At 56.5% G+C, this 20,350-nt stretch overlaps 3 protein-coding genes across 3 annotated transcripts in view; 2 read left to right on the forward strand and 1 right to left on the reverse strand.

The window, feature by feature from the left end:
- The first annotated feature begins 5,527 nt into the window (after positions 1–5,527).
- Positions 5,528–9,464, forward strand: CNTD2 (cyclin N-terminal domain containing 2). The gene is given in 8 exon segments (XM_012656968.1): positions 5,528–5,564; positions 5,567–5,811; positions 7,166–7,255; positions 7,332–7,487; positions 8,057–8,215; positions 8,287–8,438; positions 9,128–9,237; positions 9,448–9,464. Coding segments are annotated over 8 exon segments (966 nt in total).
- A 2,670-nt stretch (positions 9,465–12,134) lies between these two features.
- On the forward strand, positions 12,135–14,863 carry TTC9B (tetratricopeptide repeat domain 9B). Its single transcript, XM_012657114.1, has 3 exons — positions 12,135–12,576; positions 13,177–13,359; positions 14,638–14,863. Exons 1-3 carry the CDS (start codon positions 12,147–12,149, stop codon positions 14,757–14,759), a joined length of 735 nt encoding a protein of 244 aa, XP_012512568.1. The 5' UTR covers positions 12,135–12,146; the 3' UTR covers positions 14,760–14,863.
- A 176-nt stretch (positions 14,864–15,039) lies between these two features.
- Positions 15,040–20,350, reverse strand: part of MAP3K10 (mitogen-activated protein kinase kinase kinase 10) — a 16,174-nt gene continuing 10,863 nt past the window's right edge. Inside the window, exons 6-10 of the mRNA XM_012657115.1 lie at positions 19,472–19,588; positions 17,684–17,858; positions 17,499–17,611; positions 16,425–17,138; positions 15,040–15,641 (exon numbers count right to left, since the gene is read on the reverse strand). Of these exons, the coding sequence (XP_012512569.1) occupies positions 15,319–15,641; positions 16,425–17,138; positions 17,499–17,611; positions 17,684–17,858; positions 19,472–19,588 (1,442 nt within the window). The 3' untranslated portion in view covers positions 15,040–15,318. The remainder of the gene's footprint in view (positions 15,642–16,424; positions 17,139–17,498; positions 17,612–17,683; positions 17,859–19,471; positions 19,589–20,350) is intronic.

Raw genomic sequence — 20,350 nt, forward strand, 5'->3', positions numbered from 1 at the left:
ATGCCTGTAGTCCCAGCTACTCGGGAGGCTGGGGCAGGAGGATCGCTTGAGCCCAGGAGTTTGAGGTTGCTGTGAGCTAGGCTGACGCCACGGCACTGTAGCCCGGGCAACACAGTAAGACTGTCTCAAAAAAAAAAAAGAAAAGAAACACAAAACAGAAGAGTACGGGAAAGTAAGTCAAAATCACTCCAGATTCCAGGGCCGCGAGTGCTCATTTTGGTACCCACGTTACCCCTCTGTGCAGATGGACACTGTCATAAACAGGTTGTTCCCTACTCTTCTTTTCCCCTGCACAACGGTTTCCTCCTAGTTAATGCCAGCCTCTGGGGTCTGTCCTGCCACATCACACCCACGCGCCTGCCAACATATGCGTGTTAATAGGATGTGTTGGGTGGCCGGTTAAGGTTCTCTTTTCAGCTGCTCTGCATTTGGGGCGCACGTACTTTCCAGTTGCTTCCCGGGTTCCTCTGGGTGGGTGCCCCTCAGCTGTCAGCTGCCCCTGTTGACAGGAATTTACTTGGTTTCATTCTTTTGCTGCAGCCAACATGCTGTAACAAACCGTAATGACCCATCATGACTGTGCTCGTGCTTTTATGTTCGTGGCCTACATCCCAGAGTTTCTATACATGTCAGGTAGCTTTCCAGAAAAGAGTGGTGATTCACGTTTTAAATTTCGAGGCCCAGCGCGGTGGTCACACCTGTAATCCTAGCATTCTGGGAGGCCGAGGCCGGAGGATCGCTTGAGCTCAGGAGTTCAAGATCAGCCTAAGCAAGAGCGAGACCCCGTCTCTACTAAAAATAGAAAAAATTAGCTGGGCAATAAAAATAGAAACAAAATTAGCCGGGCGTGGTGGTGCGCGCCTGCCGTCCCAACTACAGCTACTAGGGAGGCCGAGGCAGGGGATCCTTTGAGCCCAGGAGTTTGAGGTTTCTGTGAGTTAGGCTGACACCATGGCACTCTAGCCTGGGCAACAAGAACAAGACTCTGTCTCTAAATAAATACATAAATATATATAAATAAATATAAATAAAAATAAAGTAGAAATAACTCCAGACTTAGAGAAAACTTTCAAACTTTCAAAAATACTATTATACTAGAATTATTCTAGGGCTGGGGCAGGAAATATATAGGATGAACCTAGAGCATCTTGTAGTGCCTGAAAGTAAGGACCTGCTTAAAAAAAAAAAAAACACCCAGAACCTTCCACGGATGGTGTTACGTCCGAGGGACACAGGAGCCAATGGAAAGAGCTCCCAGTGGCCAAAGCCAAAAATAATTTGAGCAATAAAATAGCATAGCCTGGGTGTGGGTCTCATGCCTGTAATCCTAACACTTTAGGAGGCTGAGGCAGGATTATTTGAGGCCAAGAGTTCAAGACCAGCCTGGGCAACATATCAAGACCCCATCTCTTAAAAGCTAGCATTTTATTGGGTTTTACACAAAGTATGAAATAAATGAGTCAAGCGACAATTGGGAATAATAGATAAATGTCCTGTAGAAAATTATAAATAATTTCTGTAGACAGCCTTCAAGGAGGGGGCACATAACCCCCTACTCCTTAGGTGTGAGTAGTGACTCCAAAGAGTACAGTATGGAGAGGGGGAGAAAGTAATTTTTCAGTGGAGAAACCTGATAAACACGATGTCATCCATGTGATCGAGGTCGGCGTCAGTCACGTTCAGTGTGTACCTTTGATGTGATGTAACTAGAATGGTAATTACCTCTGTGCTCTCCCTCCCCCAAACACATAACCCTCAGCTAACCAAGAGAAGACAGACATTAGACAAATCTCAACCGAAGGACGTCCTGTAAAACTGCAGTTCCCAACCCCCCAGGCTGTGGACTGGTACCGGTCCATGGCCTGTTAGGAACCGGGCCTCACAGCAGGAGGTGAGCAGTGGGCGAGTGAGCGAAGCTCCGTCTGTATTTACAGCCGCTCCCCATCGCTCGCATCACCGCCTGAGCTCCGCCTCCTGTCGGATCAGCTGTGGCATTAGATTCTCGCAGGAGCGTGAACCCTGCTGCGAACTGCACAGGCGAGGGAACTGGGTTGTGTGTTCCTTATGAGAATCTAATGCCTGATGATCTGAGGTGGAGCGGAGGCAGCGGTGCTAACACTGGGGAGTGGCTGAAAATACAGATTATCGTTAGCGGAGAGGTTTGCACAATAACTGTAATGCACTTGAATCATCCCGAAACCATCCATTGCTTCATCCCTCGCCCCCAGGTCTGTGGAAAAATTGTCTTCCATGAAACGAGTCCCTGGTGCCAAAAAGGCTGGGGACCGCTGCAAAATACCTGACCAGTGGTCTTTAAAACTGTCAAGGTTATTAAAAGTAACAGTCTGAGAAACCGGCACAGCCAAGAGAAGCCAAAGGAGACGTAATGACTAAGTGTACCGTGATGTCCTGGAACAGAGAAAGGATATTAGGGGAAAAGTTGGGAAATCTGAATAAAGTATGGGCTTCAGTTAATATATGGTTCACCAAATGTACTGGGAAACTGAGCGTGGGGTAGGTGGGAACTCTTTGTACTATCTGTGTGACTTTCTGTAAACCTACTCAAGAATAAAAAATTTTATGTAAAAGAATTACATAAAATACACGCTTCACCTAGGTTCCTCGTAGCATGTTTTTAAATTGACAAAAATAGTATTTGAGCATTTTACTGCGTTTATTTTCTCCCCTTCGTCGCTGCCCTCCCCACCTCTGTGTTTATATATCAATCCTAAAGCGGGAACGTTCTGTTATATAACTGGTCCAGTTATCCAAGTTGGGAAATTAACATCGGAACAATGCTCTTCTCTACGGACCTTAATAAAATTTTAGTAATGGTCACACTAAATGTCCTTTATAAAAAAAAAAAAATTGCTAGCTCACGACTCAGTCCAGGGTGAGTCCGTTGCATTCAGTTGTCAGATTTGAAACTTGCAGGACAGTTATTTTGCAGAATGTCTCTTCACCAAGGTTTGTTGCCTCGTGTTTCCTTGGGATTATATTCAAGCTGTTTCTAACAGGAGTTCCCAGAAGTGATGCGCCCTTCTCTGGGTGTCCTGTCAGAAGGCACACGAGGATGGTTTGTCCCATAACTGGTGATGACTTTGATCCCTTGGTTAAGGTGACATCTGTCAGCTTTCTCCACTTTGAAGTTACTACTTTCCCTTTGTGCTTAAGTTAACCAGCATCTTATATAGAGACACTTAGTAAATATCCAGATTCTCATCAAACGTTCACTCACTAGTTTTTAACGTATGTTGATGTTTTTTGGATGGAATGATGCTTGTGGTGATTGCCAATTATTTTCCACTGTTCTTTCTACATTTATTAGTTAACGTTTCAAAGGTAAGAGCTTTTCCTTCCCACGGCCCTAGTTATATCACAATGAATTTGTATTCTAGTTTTATTCAATCCTTTGTGATCATTACTGTCATCTTGATGCTCAGATTTTCCTAGATTTGGCTAATGGCTTCTGTGTCTGACTTTCCTTGTCACTGGAACAATTCCCTACTCTCTGCCACACAAAGATGTTCCAGATTCTGTACCTTCTCTTGTACGACTGACCATGAAAGCCATTTCTGTAAGTAGCCCTGGTTCCTTTTGGCGAAGAATGGTATGTAGAAGCCAAGGTCAGGGTGCCAGGTGTACTTACCGCTCTTGGGGTGTCACTGCTCTCGGGCACTCAGTGTACTAAGCTAGGAAATAACATGTATGTATACACATGTAATTCCTGCATATTCACCGTGTGTTCACACAACTGTATCTCCTGTGAGCACTACAAAGTCCATCCTAGCCTCCTGCCTACGTTTGTACATCCATTCTCGTGACGGTGCAAAACTTCACTTCCCTTGACCACAATGTATTATTTGCACGTTCCTAGACTAGCTCAAGTATTGCTAACTCGCACTGCTGCGAATCAGAAGCCTGCTAACTAGAATTCAGTATTTGTTTATGGTTCTTTTTGCCTTTAGTTGATAGCGTACAGTCAAAATACTGTGCTCCACAGTGACTTGGGTTAGTCCCTGCCTCCCCCACCCTTCCCAGTGTGGTTATATTATGTATTTGGAATACAGTTAGGCTGGTTTCACATCTTGAAATGCAAAACTTTTTTTCCTATGGCAGTTTCCAACCCTCACAGTATAATAAACTTCCACAGGTTGAAGCAGATTCCACGTGGAGTCACATCAGGCTGGTCTTTGCTGAGTGCCTACCAAAGTCCCTGGGATATATGCTGGTCCCTAAGGCCGGGACCACCTCCTCCCTCCCTCCTTTCCAGAGCAGGAACTGAGGCAAGGAGGGGTGTATAGGGGGAGATGCCAGCAGGGCTTCTGCAAGTGTGGGCTCTGACCGAGCCCTCCCCTTTGGCCTTCAGGGTGGCTTAAGTAAGAGCAGGACCAAAACCCTTCACTCAGTCATTCAATTAACTCTGATGCCTGCTCTGCGCCAGGCATAGGGATTCAAGGACGAATCAAGTCTGACCTTCCCTGGGATGGTGCCCCAGTTTGTAGGGTACAGACCCAAATAACCCTGCTTGCATTCATTTGACAAAAGTACTGAGCACCCACTATGAGCACTGTGGGCACTGTTGTGGATGCTGAAGTCACAGCCACAGACAAGATGGGCCGAACACAGCCCTGCTCTTGGAAGAAGACACATACTTTATCAAACGTATGCTGCATCTCTAACCAAAAAAAGGAGACTTGGTGGGGAAATGTGACCTCTGAGGGAAGAGCATTTCAGGTAGGAGTGTGCCTGGTGTGTACGGCTGAGCAAGGATTGAGCGAGGGGATGGGTAGATAACCTCGGAAGTGTGTGGGGGAGGGAACGGTGGGGGCAGATACACAGGGTGTCATGGGCCTTTGGCTGGAGGGAGGTGGTAGCCACGATGGACTTCTCCGCAGAAGCAGGGTGTGATGGGACTTGGGTGTGCACAGGAGTCCTGTGGCTTCATGTGGTGACAAACTGTAGGGGAGGGAAAGAGGGAGAGCGCTCAGGCGGCAGCTGCACTGGTCCCAACCGATGGCTGATGACTTGTCCGGTCCCCAGCTCAGCGCTAGAAGGTGGGCTTGGTAAAGGCAGGCACCACAGGTGATTTGCTCACCCCCAAATACCAGCGTACAGAGCAGAGGCCTTCCTTAAATATTTGTTAAATAACTTACAACCGCCATGTCTTGAGCTTTTACTGTATCAGGCCCTGTGCTGGACACTTGAACAGAAGCTTCTAAAATCCTCAGGACAGCCCTGTTGGCTAAATTTTGAAATAATTCCCATTTTATGGTTGAGGAAAGTGAGGCTCAGAGGGACTACTCCTGGGCAGCAGAATGAGGATCTGACTCCAGCTGCCCGACCTTTGGGGGTTTGGAGAGGACGGAGTCAGCCTGCTTAACATTGGTCTTTGCTTCTGCTCCGGCCCATGCGAGGCGAGCTTAGTGCGCGTGCGCCCGGGCGCGTTTAAAGCAACCCCCGCAGGTGCCTTTCTCCAGCTGGAAGTGGTTGGTGCTTGGCTTTGCGGGCGACGCCGGCCTGGAGGATGCTGGTGAGAGGCGGGAACCAGGGGCACACCTCTCGGCTGGGCCTCTCTCCAGGCGCTGACCCCCCAGGCCCTCTCCCTTGCAGAGTCCCGCTGCTTCTCCTGGTGCGGAGCCTCCGAGCGCCCCGGTCCCCGACGGCGCCCCTGCGGCCACGAGTGTCTCTCCGAGGCGCCCGAGGAGGCCCCCGGGGTCGTGCGCACCGCCAGGGCTGGAGGAGGCGCTGAGCGCGCTGGGGCTGGAGGGAGAACGCGAGTACGCTGGGGACATCTTCGCCGAAGTCATGGTGAGCGGGCCCGCTGCCCCCACGCCGGGAGGGCAGCCGGGGTTCGAGCCTCAGGAGGCCAAAGGTGGCTCACTCGCCCAGCACCCATTGTTGAGCGTCTCCCGACCCCTAGCTCGCCAGCGTCGTCTCCCCTCTCCTCACTGGACGTCCTGCGCCCCCACCCCCCGCCCCACTTCTACGCTTTTGGGGGGCTTGTTTCTCACGCAGTTACCCATGCAGTTCCCAGCGCTCGGAATGCCCTTCCCCACCGGCCCCAGGTTGTTTGCACCCTCCTCTGGTGTTTCGCAGTCCCTCGTACTCGTCCTTCACCTTTATTCGCTTAACAAATATGCCGCGATTTGTTAAATGTTTCTGAGCACGCTCCAGGCACCGGAGGTGCTGCTGTCCTCGTTCTGCGGAGACAGACAAGCGAGTTATGCCGTAATTACAGAAGGGCCACAAAAGACCCAAACGCAGGCCACGGTAGTCCTCAGACATCTGCATGAGACAGGTTCTGCCGGGGGAAACACGGAAGGGAAGAGTTTAACAGAACATCTTGCGAGTGTCTCTCCTGGGCCAGGGTCTCTGTTGGGAACCGAGATACACCTGTGGTCTGGGCGGAAGTTCCCGCCCTTCTGGTGCTTGCAGCCCAGAGGCCGCACAGACAAAATGCCCCAGGAAACACCAGGCATCTTCAGAGTGGAAGGGCCGTGAGGGAAATGCAGGAATGAGAGAGAGGGATGGGGTGGAGGAAGGAAGACAGGAAAGTCAGGGAAGTTGTAGCCGAGGCTTGAGTGACAGAGAAAGCAATGGGAGGAGCTGGGGAAGGACCGATTCAGGTAGAGGGGACAGTAAGTACAAAGGGCCTGGGGCAGGCTTGGGCTTGGCACAGTCTAGGAGCCAGAAGAAGGCTGACGTGGCCAGAGGGCGGATGGTGATGGGAGAGGGAAGGGGAGGTCTCGGAGCAGGTGCGGGCCCTGAGAGTCTGAGAGGAATGAGGATTTTCTCCTAAGGCTACTGGGAGCCATGGCGGGGCAGGAGGGTTAAGCCCGGGAGTTTCTTGGTCAGATCTTTTTTTTTTTTTTGGAAAGACCTTTCTAGGTGCTCTGAGGGGAATGGGTTGAGAGTTGGTGGCCAAGAGTGGAGTCTGGGAACCCAGGCGGGAGATGCCCAGGAGGCCGAGTGACCACAGGGCTACAGACTGGAGAGGTGGGGAGGGAGGTGTCCAGAGCAAAGGCCAGAGTTCTAGACGGAGACGTGGAAGAAGAGCACATTCGGAGGCCAGTTTGGCTGTGGCACCTGCGACGCCAGGGGGAAGGCTGCTGCACCCCGAGGCACAGGTGTGGAGAGTGAGGCCATCCCTGCCCACCCCCAGGTGTGCCGCGCACTGCCCCAGCGAGCCCTGCCCCGCACTGTGACCCCGGAGATGCGCGCACTAGTGGTCGACTGGCTGGTCCAGGTGCATGTAGGTACCGGGGAACCTGGGGGCGGGGCTGGCCCCCCCATCGCTGGCCCTGCTGGTCACCCGTGCCCTTCCCCAGGAGTACCTGGGCCTGGCGGGGGACACGCTCTATCTGGCAGTGCACCTACTCGATTCCTACCTAAGGGCGGGCCGGGTGCGCCTCCATCGTCTGCAGCTGCTGGGTGTCGCTTGCCTGTTTCTCGCGTGCAAAATGGAGGAGTGCGTGCTTCCCGAGGTACTTCTGGGGTGGGATTTGGGAGGGCGGAGGCCTTTCCACCGGCACTGATTAAATGCCTGTTGCGTGCTGTGCACGGCGCCAAGCGCTTTACTTACTTTTGGAATCCCGACCTATTTGAGTGAGGGAGGGGCTGCTCATGTGTCCCTTTAACAAAGGAGGGGACTGAGGCCCAGAGAGGAAGACATTTGCCCCGAATCAAGCAGTTGGGACTTGGACGCAGTCTTGAATAGTTATAGTCCATCTCGAGGAGTTATAGTTGTTAATGTGCATGAACTCGGTGTCTTTAACAACTGCTTGGTGAAGGGAGTAGTATCTCGGTTTTACGGAGGGGGAAACTGAGGCAGAGAGCGTCGGTGAATGTCCCATGTCACGCAGTGAGTAAATGGTGGAGTCTGAACTGGAACTCGGGTCTTTCTGACTCTGAAGCCCGTGCTCTCCACGCCCTCCAGACACAAGTAAATGGCCCCATTTTACAGACCAGGGAACTGAGGTCAGGCGTTCCAGGGCAGGGAGTAAAAGGCAGGATCCGAGGCTCCTTCAGCGCCCCCTCCACCCCTGATCTGCAGCCCTCCTCTCTCTGCCTCCTGAGCGCCGGCTCCTTTTCTCGGGCTGAGCTGCTGCGCGCCGAGCGCCGCATCCTGAGCCGCTTGGACTTCCGGCTGCACCACCCCGGCCCCCTGCTGTGCCTGCGGCTGCTGGCTGCGCTGGCGCGGAGCGGCCCCCAGGTGCGTGTGGGTGGGGCGTGGCCGGCGCGCGGCGGGGGCGTGGCCTGGCGTTCACCACGCCTCATTGGCAGGTGATGTTACTTGCCGCCTACTTCCTGGAGCTGTCCTTGCTGGAAGCCGAGGCTGCGGGATGGGAGCCGGGTCGTCGCGCAGCTGCGGCTCTGAGCCTGGCGCAACGTGCGCTTTACGGCGCGGGCTCCAGGCCCCTGTCGGCGTTTTACAGGTGTGGCTTGGGCGGAGCGCCTGCGATCGGGTCTCCAGGGCCCTCCCTTTCCGGTCACCATCTCCACCATCTCAGAGAATGAGAGACAGTTACCTGGGGAGGAGGCGGCACTTAGACTTGACTTTTCTGGGGGTGGGAGAGAATGGGGTGTCTGCCTAGCCTGGAGGATCCCACTTTTTTCTGGGGGTGTTTGAGAGGATGGGGTGCTTTTCCCAGGCTTGGGGACCCTTAACCCTGCCTCGGGGCGGAAGTACTCTGCCTTCCAGGCTTGAGAATGAAGGGTCTCCCAGGCCTTGAGTCCGCCCGCTCTGTGTCTGGTCGCAGATGCGGTGGCCCTTTAGCCGCTAGAGTCGTTAGCCATGCCCCAGGGTGGCAGGGTGAGTCAGTTTTCCTCCCAGCCTGTGCCCCCCGGGTAGAGCGGATGTCCGCCCATCCTCAGCCCCACTCCTTCCTTCCTCTCGGGTGCTGGCTCCGCTCTAGCCGAGCTCTGCGGGGAGAATGGGGTGTCTGCCCCTCCTCGGGGTCCCCATTCACTCCAGTTGAGGATGGGACGCGTGTTCGACCTCCAGAGGGCACCTGGGCAGCCCCCAGGGACCTACAGCGATGTGTCCATGCAGACTTGAGTTTCCTGTTTCGAGGATAGGTCATCTTCACCCGCTTGCCTCAGTTTCCCCGTCTCCCCGCTGCAGCCCCGAGGAGCTGAGCCCCCTCGAGCCGTGCATGGCCCGCGCCGCGCTCCGAGGCCCCGCGCCCGGCCGCGCCGCCGTCTTCCTCAAGTACGCGCGGCCCCCGCGCCAGCGCGCCAGCCTCGCCGCCGCCCGCCTGCTCCGCCGCCCCCGGCCTGGGCCTCCGTGAGGGCCGAGACTCAGCCAAACAAACACCACAAAACCGCCCTCAGTATCTGTCCGTCTCTCATCTCAATAAAAGAGTTTTTTTTTTATTCTGAGCGCTCTCGGTCCTTATTGGTCGCATTCTGGCCCCCTCTCGCTTTCCATTGGTCGTTTCCCAGGTCTCTCATCCCTCTGATTGGATATTTTCACCATGTCCCTAAATGGTTGCTGGGAGATGAGATGCAAATTCTAAACTCCTCCACTAGGGGGCACCGGCGGACTTTCCCAAGCACCACTCAGCGGCGTTAAACTGGGATCCCCTCGTGGCTGGGGAGAATTGTGGGGAACTGAGAACGCCCGCTCCACTCGTGAGGAATGCTACCTCGATGGTCGACTGACTTTCGGATTTTATTCAAGTAAAGCTGGAAACCTGCAGTTCCGTAAACACCTCTGTGTTTATGTCGTCAACTAATCCAATTTATGGTCGTACAAGTCCAAGGCCTGTGACGATGATCAGTTTGTAATAGTGCAAGTCCTTGATAATAAGAGCTCGGTCAATGGGATCTGATTTACATAACCTCTTTTTTTTTTTTTTGACACAGAATCTCACTCTGTTGCTCAGGCTAGAGTGCCGTGGTGTCAGCCTAGCTCACAGCAACCTCAAACTCCTGGGCTCAAGCGATCCTCCTGCCTCAGCCTCCTGGGTAGCTGGGACTACAGGCATGCACCACCATGCCCAGCTAATTTTTTTTCTATATATTTTTAGTTGTCCAGCTAATTTCTTTCTATTTTTTCAGTAGAGACAGGGTCTCGCTCTTGCTCAGGCTGGTTTTGAACTCCTGAGCTCAAACGATCCTCCCGCCTCGGCCTCCCAGAGAGCTAGGATTACAGGCGTGAGCCATCACGCCCAGCCCACATAACCTCTTTAGTGCCCCGGTGTCAAGTGGGATAATTAGTAGATAATAATAGCACTGAGCTCATGGCGGTGTGGTGAGGATGTGAGTTAACATATACATAAAACTTTAGGACAATGCCTGACACCTATAGATGTTGTGAAACAGCATCCTAGCAGGACTGTGAATTAGGTACCATTGTCCTCTGCTACTGTGCCCAAGTACCTAGCCATTTACTTGGTCAGAAAACATTTGTTATGAATCAAAGGATCTTGGTATTTTTAATTGAAAACACATCTGAGGTGGAGAAAGGTGCGTACACTGCTCAAGAATTCAAGCTCAGGAAATTTAGACTCCTAACTGAGCCTGGGTTTGGAGGCACAGAGAGGAAGACGTTTCCACCCCTGAGGTTGTTCAAGGTTGGAAACCTCGAACATCCCAAGGTTGGAGCCCAGGGATTGGGGAGAAACTCATTCAGCAAAAACATTTTACAGCAAAGTACAATAAGAGACAGAGGCAGATGCTGCCGATGGGTTGGAAAGTTCTGAGTTCCGGCTCCATTCAGCCTGTTGAATGGGAGCTGCCATGGGATCTCTGGGGGCAGGATGTGCAGAGGGGGTGGAGATACAGGTGCTTGGGGCCAGGACCCAAGCTAGGGTCTTGGGGAAGGGGGGAGGAATGGTCATACATAATAAAGCTATTCACTAATTTATTCAATGACTATTTATGCATGCTGACTCAGGGCCAGGCATTTATGATCACATAACGCAGAGTCTAATGGAGGATAAGAAACACCAGTCATTAATTTTCCATTACTGTAGAGGCCCTGTGCTAAGCGCTTTACCTGCATAATATAATTCGGTCCCCTACCACTCTTAGCTGAACGGGCCTGTTATCCTCATGCCACACAGAGGAAGTTAAAGAGGAGGAAGATCGAGGAATTGGCCAAGGTCCCATAGCTATGTAGGCGGCTAACGAGGATTGAAAGGCAATCACCTCATTCGCCCTGTTTTTCTCTGGAAAGCCTCCCCCATGCTTCCTCTCTCGAACACTTTTATTATTGTGCTGCTTGCCTTGGACTGTCACGGACTGGGAACCTGTCTGCCTTCTTGATGGTTTTCCCCGTAGACGGTGAGCTGGGTGAGGGCAAGAAGCAGATCTCTCTTGTTGACAGAGTTATTTGCTCCAGGAAGCCTTCACTCACCACTTCAGCCCAGGACAGGCGCCTTCTCTGGGCCCTCGCAGCGTATCGTGCCCCTTCATCCTGGCCGACCCCTTTGCACGTCCCTGGCCCATCCCAGTCCTGACCCTCCTGCCTGAGCTTCCCAGGCTAGCCCACTCAGGGCTGTGTCACTGTCTGGACTGGGGGCCCAGTGAGCGTAGGATTTGAAGGTCTCTCGTCACCAAGCTGATGTCCCAGCCTCACCCAGCACACAGCTGGACACAGAAAAGATAGAGAATATTTATTGCATAAATAAACAAATGAATCCCAAAGTTGATATTATTGTTCCACGTTACTGATGAGGAGACAGAGTTTCTGGTGCTACAAGTGAGCTGGTCAAGTCATACAACTAGTGAGAAAATAAGCAAGGATTTAAATTTGGGCAGCTTGAGTCTAAGATCCTGTGTTCTTACCCAACATGCCAAATGGCTAGGGGGCTGAAAGCCAACTTTCTGCGAGGTTGGCATCTTCCTGCTTTTTTTCCCCCCAGGCTCGTCCTTTCCTTCTAGAAATCTTTGGGAGCTTTGGGCTTGGGGGAAGAGAGCAGGCAGGAGGGAGGCGAGGGTGAACGGAACGGGAAGGAGAGAACGAGGACCTGGGCTAATTTGAAGGTGAGCGCGGGGAAAGTCTTGAGGGGTTTCTCTAGACCCATAGGGGGCAGCCGGAGTCGTCTGCCGGAGGTGCGGGGGCGGAGAAAGGGTGGGGACCGGCCCCGCGGGGGGCGATGCAGTAGCTGCAGCGGCGGCGGCAGGAGTTTCCCACAATGCAGCGCGGTGCGCTGTCCCCGGTGCTAATGCTCAGCGCTGCTGCCCCGGAGCCTCCGCCGCGCCCGCCTCCCGCCCTCTCCCCGCCGGGCCCGGGCCCGAGTCCCCGCCATGGCTCAGCTCGTCCGGGTCCCGCTCCAGAGCCGTCGGGGGGCCTGGCCGCGGCGCTCGACAGCAGCCTGCGGGCTGCCGTGGCGTTCAAGGCGGAGGGCCAGCGCTGCTACCGGGAGAAGAAGTTCCGGGAAGCCATCGGCAAGTACCATCGGGCGCTGCTGCAGCTGAAGGCGGCGCAGGGGGCCCGCCCTGGCGGCCTGCCCGCCCCCGCCCCCGCCCCCGGGCCCACCAGCAGTCCGGGGCCGGCGCGCCTCAGCGAGGAGCAGCGGCGCCTGGTGGAGAGCACGGAGGTGGAATGCTACGACTCCCTCACGGGTACGCTGCCGTCGGGGGGTGCGCAGAGGGGCGTGCGGGAGAGGCGGGCGGTGAGGGGCAACGACGAGCTCGCGGGGACTCGGAGGCGTGGGGACTCTGGAGGCTGAAGGGTCCAGGGCTGTGGTCCGCTGAGGGAGACCTCACGACTTGATCAGGAAGGGGTTGGGGGTAGGGGAGTCACAAGGGTCTCCGGCTGGAGGGAGCTGGGAGGCAGGAAATGGGCTTTGGGCTGGGTCTTCAGGGCCCCATTCCCCCTGAGTCATTCTTTCCACCCCCTGCCACACGCGAACCTAAGGTGAGAAAGATCCGCCCTAAAGGAGCCACTCAAGGCCCCGTCCCTCGCCTCTGCCAGCGCCCTTAGCACTCTTGTCTACGCAACCGGGCTAATCGCCCCAGAGCTCGCGTCTGTGCCTTTTGCGCCCTCTAGCGGCGGAGCAGATTGGCTCTACTTTGATGGGCCACCAGATTGGCGCCCCCTGGTGGCCTGAGCAATCGTTCAGGCCCGGTTCCCGGCAGCCCGGAGGCCAGGCGCCTCCAGGCCAGGTGGGTTCTGGGAGGGCCGGCTGGCTCTGAGAGTGTCCGCCCCCGGCGCCCGCGTAGCTTGCCTGCTGCAGTCGGAGCTGGTGAACTACGAACGCGTGCGCGAGTACTGCCTCAAGGTGCTGGAGAAGCAGCAGGGCAACTTCAAGGCCACCTACCGTGCTGGCATTGCCTTCTACCATCTGGGCGACTACGCGCGCGCGCTGCGCTACCTGCAGGAGGCCCGCAGCCGGGAGCCCACAGGTGAGGGGCGGGGCGGGGCGGGGCGGGTTGGGGAAGGGGCTAGAGCGGAGGAAACAAGGCCAGGAAGAGCAGAGCAGGGCAGCAGAGTTCTCTTCTGGCAGAGCTGCCTGGAGGGAGGGCTGTACATTCACCGACGTTCCCCCTCTCCAGCCACCTACTCCTTACACACCCATTCGTCCACTCACCCACCATTCATTCAGCCACCCCTTCGCCGGCCATTGAAACATCCATTCATCCGCCGGTCCTCTGACGTTTACGCACCCGCTTCTCCTCTGCTGCAATCGATCCATCCTGACACCTCCCATTCACCTGCTCAGCCACCTCCCTACGCCCTCACCCACTGTCATCTCCATTACCCCGCCCCCAATACACATCCCTCCACTCACTATCCAGCCCATTCACACACTCGCTGATTCATTCACCTCTTCCGTCACCCACTCATCCGCCCAGGTTGGGCAATGTCAGAAATTTGGGGGGCGTGTGGTTAGCAGAGCTGGAGACTGACTGTTCCTTGTCCTTTGGGAGATCACAGGCAGGGCGTGTGCATGTGTGTGCATGCAGGCAGGCAGACACACCAGTTTTGAGTTAAGAGCTAATGAGGGCCGGGCGCGGTGGCTCACGCCTGTAATCCTAGCACTCTGGGAGGCCGAGGCGGGAGGATGCTGGAGGTCAGGAGTTTGAGACCAGCCTGAGCAAGAGTGAGACCCCATCTCTACTAAAATAGAAAAGATTAGCAGGGCATGGTGGCGTCTGTAGTCCCAGCTTCTCAGGAGGCTGAGGCAGGAGGATTGCTTGAGCCCAAAAATTTGAGGCTGCAGTGAGCTATAATGATGCCACTGCACTCTAGCCAGGAGGACAGAGTGAGACTATCTCAAACAAAAAACAAAAGAAAGAAAAAGAACTAATGAGGACGGAAGAGGGATCACAACAGGTGCATGGCGCAGGGCTGTGGGAGCAAGGGGGCAAGATTAGCTTTCCCGGTAAGTGGTCTGGAGAACAGACATCTCACAGATGACACTGGAGAATGAGTAGAAGTGTGACAGCAGCCTCTGTGAAGGGGCATTCCTGGCAGTGGGCATAGCAAATACAGAAGCACGGAGGGGTGCGCTGTCTGTGCCCTGCTGGTTGTGGCCGGCCTTGTGGGGAAGGGCTGCGACAATACTGGCTGTGAGGGGCACCCACTGGCGACTGGGGAGAATGGGGTGTGAGCTGAGGTGGTGCAGATGTCACCTGCTGCCCCAGGACACCCAGATAATGCCCTGCCCACCTCCCCTGCAGACACCAATGTCCTCCGCTACATCCAGCTGACTCAGCTGAAGATGAACCGTTGCAGCCTCCAGCGAGAAGACAGTGGGGCCGGGGCCGGGGCCGGGGCCGGAGCCCGGGATGTGGTTGGCTGAGGCCAGCCCTGGGGGACGGTCTCTACCCCCACTCCCTCCCATCTCACATGTGACTTCCCCTGACTCATGTGTTCGCTGGTAAAACACTTGTCACTGGTGACCATGACCTCTTTGTGTGGTGTTCTTGTGGGGACCAGGGAGGGGACATGGGCCCGGGCCTCATTCCTTGGGCCTCAGAAACCCAGGGAGGCCCAGGGAGGGTGTGTGGGGTGGGGAGTGTCCCCCTGGGGATGATCCAGCATGAGGGCCCGGGTCAGGGAAGACACACGACCACATTGAGTAGGGGGCAGGAGTTACCTTTAATGCATTTTGTGCCAAACCCCCCACGATGCCCTGTCCCTGAGTATCCCTGCCCACCCTTCCCCCAGTGCAGGGCGGGCACAGGGCTCCACCCCCTGGGGTACAAAGGAATAAATTAAGTGTCCCCCCACCCCCCTTCCCCAATAAATAGCATTGAGTATCCTGCCCAGGGCCTCCCCCACCTTGCGGCACGGCGGGCTGGGGCGGGGCCTGGGGCGCTACATTCATGGCTGCCCAGGCGGGCGGTGGTGGGCAGGCCTCAGTGGGGGCCGTGGACCCCACACAGGGGCACGGTGCTGTCCTGGCTCTGCCCCTCCATGTCCATGTCGAGCAGCGTGGGCTGCGTGCCGTGGGGCCCAGGGCTCTCGGGAGTGTCCGGCCCGCTGGGAGGCGAGATGCTGAGCGTCCGGCCGAACGAGACCAGTTTCCAGGGGTCCAGGCGGGGGCGACTGGCAGCCGGCCGGGGTCTCGGGGCAAAGGTCAGGGTGGTGGGACGACCTGGGAAGTTGGGGGGCCGGCGGCGGGCTGGGAACAAGGCCTGGGGGTCGGGCAGGCGGGGGAAGTCCAGGGGGTCTCGAGGGCCTGGTAAAAGAGGTTCAGATGAGGCGAGTGGGGTGGGGCCCAGGGTGGCACTTAAAACCCAGGAGATTTTACGGTGGAATTTCAAATTTCCCTTGAGAAACCCACAGATCTTGCAGGGCCCACTTGCCAGCGAGGCGACAGCCACCGGCAGCGCGGCAGTGCCCGGGCCTTGGCTAAGGTCCCCACCGCTCCCACCTGCTCACTCATCTGAGTGTGCTCTGGGCATAGACTTTGGGCTTCGGAGCCAGTTTCTTGGCAGCCCCTCTAGCGGAAGCCGAGGGGCTGACTCGCCTACACTGCGCCGGGTCACCTGGACAGAGCTAAGCGAGACCACCGGCATGCTGTTATCTCTGAACGGGGATAGAAACAGCACGTTTCTACACAGGTGAGGATTAAACGCAGTAACAGTCGTAAAACAAGCAGCGCAGCGGTGGACGGGGGGTACTTAGCATCTCCCGCCATTGCGGTCACCCTGTCGCTGTTGGTAAATGCACAGGGAACAGTGCCCAGGGCGCACGCTGCGTAAGAGTTAGCCATGTCATTATTAAAGCCACCTGCCTGGCCCTTGTAGGCCTGTCTGCCACCCTTGCTCGCCCTGTGTCTCATCACCTGGGGGCCCGCGATGCTTCCAGCCGGGAGGGGATACGACCTTCCCTCCTCCAGACTACGCCCGCCCCAGGCTGCCGCCTCAGGGAGCGGCCGGGCTCGGACGCTGGACCGTGGCGGGGACACGGAGGAAGGGCTGGTTCTGCGACTTGGGTGGGGTCAGGGCGCTTCACTCACCAGACCCGTGGCCCGTGGGCTCGGGCGGTCCCCGCTGCCCCAGCGCCCCATCCGACGGCGTCCGCCGGTGCCCGCGGCTCACTGAGCGGGCGGCGGTGACGTGGGTGGGCGTGAGCGACTGGCGGGGGTCCTTCTTGAAGCTCTCCAGCTCCAGGTCCACCAGGGGGTTGGCGCTGGGCGAGGGCGCGGGCTCGGGCGCGGGCGCGGGCAGGGGCGGGGAGGGCGGTGGGGAGGGCGCGGCCGGCGCGGCCTCGTCGCTGTCGGAGCGCAGCAGGGAACGCGTGGAGTTGCAGTCCGACACGGACGACAGCGACACGAGGGTGGCCGAGGGCGCCAGGCCCGGGCCGGGGGCCGCGTCGTCGCGGCGGCCGGGGTTGCGCGCCGGCGGGCTCGGGCCCCGCGGGAAGCGGCCGGCCCGGGGGAAGAAGAAGCCGTCGAGCCAGCGCCGCTGCTCCTCGCTGTCCGCCGCGCGCGCCTCGGCCACGTCGGCGCCCAGGCCCACGGCGCCCAGCAGCGTGGCGCAGCCCAGCAGCGCGAGGTCGCAGCGCCGCCGGGCGCTGTGTCCCGGCCGGGCGGGGGGCGCGGCTGGCGCCGGCTCCCAGGGCGCCCGCGCCCCCGGGGAGGGCTCGGTGGGCAGCGGCACCGTGAGGTAGGACGCGGTCGTGTAGGGGGAGGGGGGCATGCTGTTGCCTCCGTCCGCCTCCGCGAACTCCTCTGCAACCGGAGAGGGGCGTCACTCCAGTGCGGGGCTGGCCCCTGGGCCCGCGAGTACTTGGCGGCAAGGGGCAGCCCCGGTGACCCCTCCAACGGCAAGACCACCATGTCCCACCAAGCATCGTTCTCAAGTTTTTCTCCCCCAGTAGGCGGAGGGAAGGATGCTCCTTGCCGGTGGGAATGACCCCCACGCCCCGGGGACGTGCTGCGCTCCCTTCCAGGAATGCCTCCTACCCACTGGCCCAGCGAATCCTGTCCCCGCCCAGCCCTGGGAACCGCTCAGCCCGTGGCCCTGGCTTAAGCCCCGCTTGGCCAGGGACTGTGCCCTCCCCCTCCTCCCAAGCACCCTTGCCCTCTTACCCATCTCATTGAGGCTGGCAAAGCCAGGGGCCATGGGTGTGTGTTTGGGGGACTTGCCCAGGTTGGGGGCGCTTGAGGACCATTGTTTGCTTCCTTCCCCGAGGGTCTTCAGCCTGCTGGGGGTTCCAAGAGATTGGTCTGGGGCAGGGCACGGGGCGCGGGCCGGCGCCGCACCAGCACCTCACCTCTCCTCGCCTCCAGCCCGCTCCTTGTTCAGGGTGGAGCTGGGCCCCCACGTCCGGCCTTTCTTCTTGCCCCCGACCAGCTCTTCCTTCTTCGGGGGTGCACTGCGCCCCCAAGTCCCACTGCCACCGCTGCTGCTGCCACTGCTGCCACTGCCGCCACAGTCCACGGGAGTCACTGGGTCCAGGGAAGCCACCTGGTTACTGGGTCGTGGAGAGTCTGTCCCCACCTCAGATCCCCCCTTCTGCCTAGGCGTCCAGGGGATCTTTCTAACTCCATTCATGACCTTCCCTGCTATAAGTCCTCCCATAGCTCCCCACTGCTGTCAGGGCAAAGTCCCCGCTCCGCAGCCTGGCATTTGAGGCCCTTCATGAGCTATTCCCTGCCAACGTCCTTGGCCTCATCTGCCCCTCGCGGCCTAAGCCTTTGCCGTGCATTCTGGGTGGCTTCGTGCCCTCAGCCTCCAGCTCTGGGTCGTTAGATCCCTGGAGCGGCAGCTGCTCTTCCCTGTGCCTGCCACACTTCAGAGGTACCTAGAACTAGTGATAGTACTGGCTACCCTGCTGGACCGACCCCCTGGCCAGGTCTAAAGCAGGTGGCCAAGCAGAGGCGTGTAGGGGGCTGTGCGTAGGGGGAGGGCTGGGGTCAGCGATGGAGTGGGACAGACCCAGGAGTCAGCTTTGCAAACTCCGAGGACTGTGCCTCTGCCATGTAGCTCTGGCTGTGGCCACGTCTCCCTTCTGAGTCCCCTGGTCCGGCCCCCACCGTCTCATCAGTTGCCAGCGGGAAAAGGTCGATGAGATCTGCCCTGCTCATCGCCCTCTAGGGGCTCCCCTGCCGCGTTGAAAAGAAAATCTGGATTCCTTACCCTGGTCTCAAGGCCCTGCGTGATCTCCCCCTGTGGACCCCTTCACCACAAAACCTGCGCTCCCCCTCCATTCGCTCAAGCCAGCTAAGCGGGCTACTAATTAGCACGCCACGCTTGTGCCACCTCCAGGCTCTTGCCTTTCTGTCCCCTCTGCCAGGGTCATGCTTCCCTCGGGTCTTGGCATGTCTCACTCCTTACCATGAAGGTCCCTGCTCAAACCTCACCTCCTCACACAGGCTTTCCCGATGTAAACAGTAACGCTTCTGTGACAGTTATTTTTATGCGTCAACTTGACTGGGCTAAGAGAGGCCTAGATAGCTGGTGTTTCTGGAAGAGATTAGCATTTGAATGGGCAGAGGGAGTAGCGGACTGGCCCTCGCCAGTGTGGGCAGGCCTCGTCCAATCCGTTAAGGGCCCCAATAGAACAAAAAGGCAGATGAAGGGAGAATTTGCTGCATGAGCTCGGGGATCCATCTTCTCCTGAAACCGGACCTCAGTGCTCCTGCTTCTCAGGCCTTTGGACTTGGACTGGAACCACATCACCAGATTTCCTGAGCCTCCAGCTTGCAGGCGGCAAACGGTGGGACTTCCAGCCTCCACAATCACATGAACCCATCCCTCATGATAAATCTCTTTCTACTGATTCGGTTTCTCTGGGGAATCCTACATATACCTTCTCTTTTATTCCCTTCCCTGAGTTCCCGTACAGCACTTACCACAACTGGAAACAATCCTGCTCACTGACTCGCTTCCTTGTTTCCGGCCTGTTTTCCGCCTCCCCCCACACCCACCTCATGAGAATGAGGAAAGGGGCCTCGTCTGTCTTGCTCCCTGTTCCTCTAGCTTGGTGCCAGGTGTATGCTCAATGATGTTTGTTGACTGACTGACTGACCGACTGGTCGGGGCCTTGGGAGATACTCACAGCGGATGGCCCTCAGCCGGGGGATGATGCTGGGGCTTGCGGGGGGGCTGGCCCCATCGGATCCTTTCCGCTTGTCCAGAGTTGGAGAGGCCTGGACCGTGATCTTATGCTCGAAGCCTGCAAGAAGGGAGAGAGGCTTTTCTAAGCACATCATTCGACGGGTAACCAAAGGGGAGTTGCCTTTTTACAAGTATAGAGGGAGGGAGAGAATGGAACACTGCCATTTTTCATTCTTTAATGCAGTGGTTCTCAAAGTGTGGTTCCCAGATGGGCACCATCCCCAACAGCTGGAAACCTCTGGGAAATGTCATGCAAATTCTGGCTCCGCCCCCTCCTCCCCCACTGACTCAGCGACTCTGGGGGTGGGGGAAAGGAGCAGCAGTCTAATTGTGGTTTGAGAGCCCTGACTGACCGGGGGTCTAGGCCTGAGTGTCCGGTATGGTAGCCATTAACTCCACGTGGCAACTGAACACGTGGAACGCGGCTCGTGCGACTGAGGTTTAGCCTCTATTTATTTAATCGTCATCACAGTAATTTAAGTTTAAATTTAAAAACCAGGTCCTCGATTTGGTTCCTGGAAACATTTAAGCATGTTTGGAACAACTTGGGTATGTATATCCACTTTTTGAACTCTAAATTTCATGAAATCTAAATGCAGCTCAAAAATGTTTCATGAAAATTTACTGCCCGGATCGAGACGTGTCTAAATATAAAATATACACTGGATTTCAAAGACTTAGTGTGTGAAAAAAAAGAAGGTAAAATAAAATTAATGTCTCCTGTTTCTTTTTACTTTTTTAACAATGCTTATTAGAAACTTTAAAATTATACGCATAGAGCTTGCGTTATAGTTCCACTGGCCAGCACTGCTCTATGGCT

This window comes from Propithecus coquereli, unplaced genomic scaffold (genome assembly GCF_000956105.1).
Source record: "Propithecus coquereli isolate 6110/MARCELLA unplaced genomic scaffold, Pcoq_1.0 Scaffold53, whole genome shotgun sequence".
NCBI lineage: Eukaryota > Metazoa > Chordata > Mammalia > Primates > Indriidae > Propithecus > Propithecus coquereli.

Bases quoted from the DNA above. Each gene is read 5' to 3' on its own strand.
- TTC9B (XM_012657114.1), top strand. From the start codon at position 12,147: ATGCAGCGCGGTGCGCTGTCCCCGGTGCTAATGCTCAGCGCTGCTGCC. The intron at 12,577-13,176 runs GTACGCTGCCGT...GCGCCCGCGTAG, and splicing joins ATGCTACGACTCCCTCACGG to CTTGCCTGCTGCAGTCGGAG. The intron at 13,360-14,637 runs GTGAGGGGCGGG...CCTCCCCTGCAG, and splicing joins CCGCAGCCGGGAGCCCACAG to ACACCAATGTCCTCCGCTAC.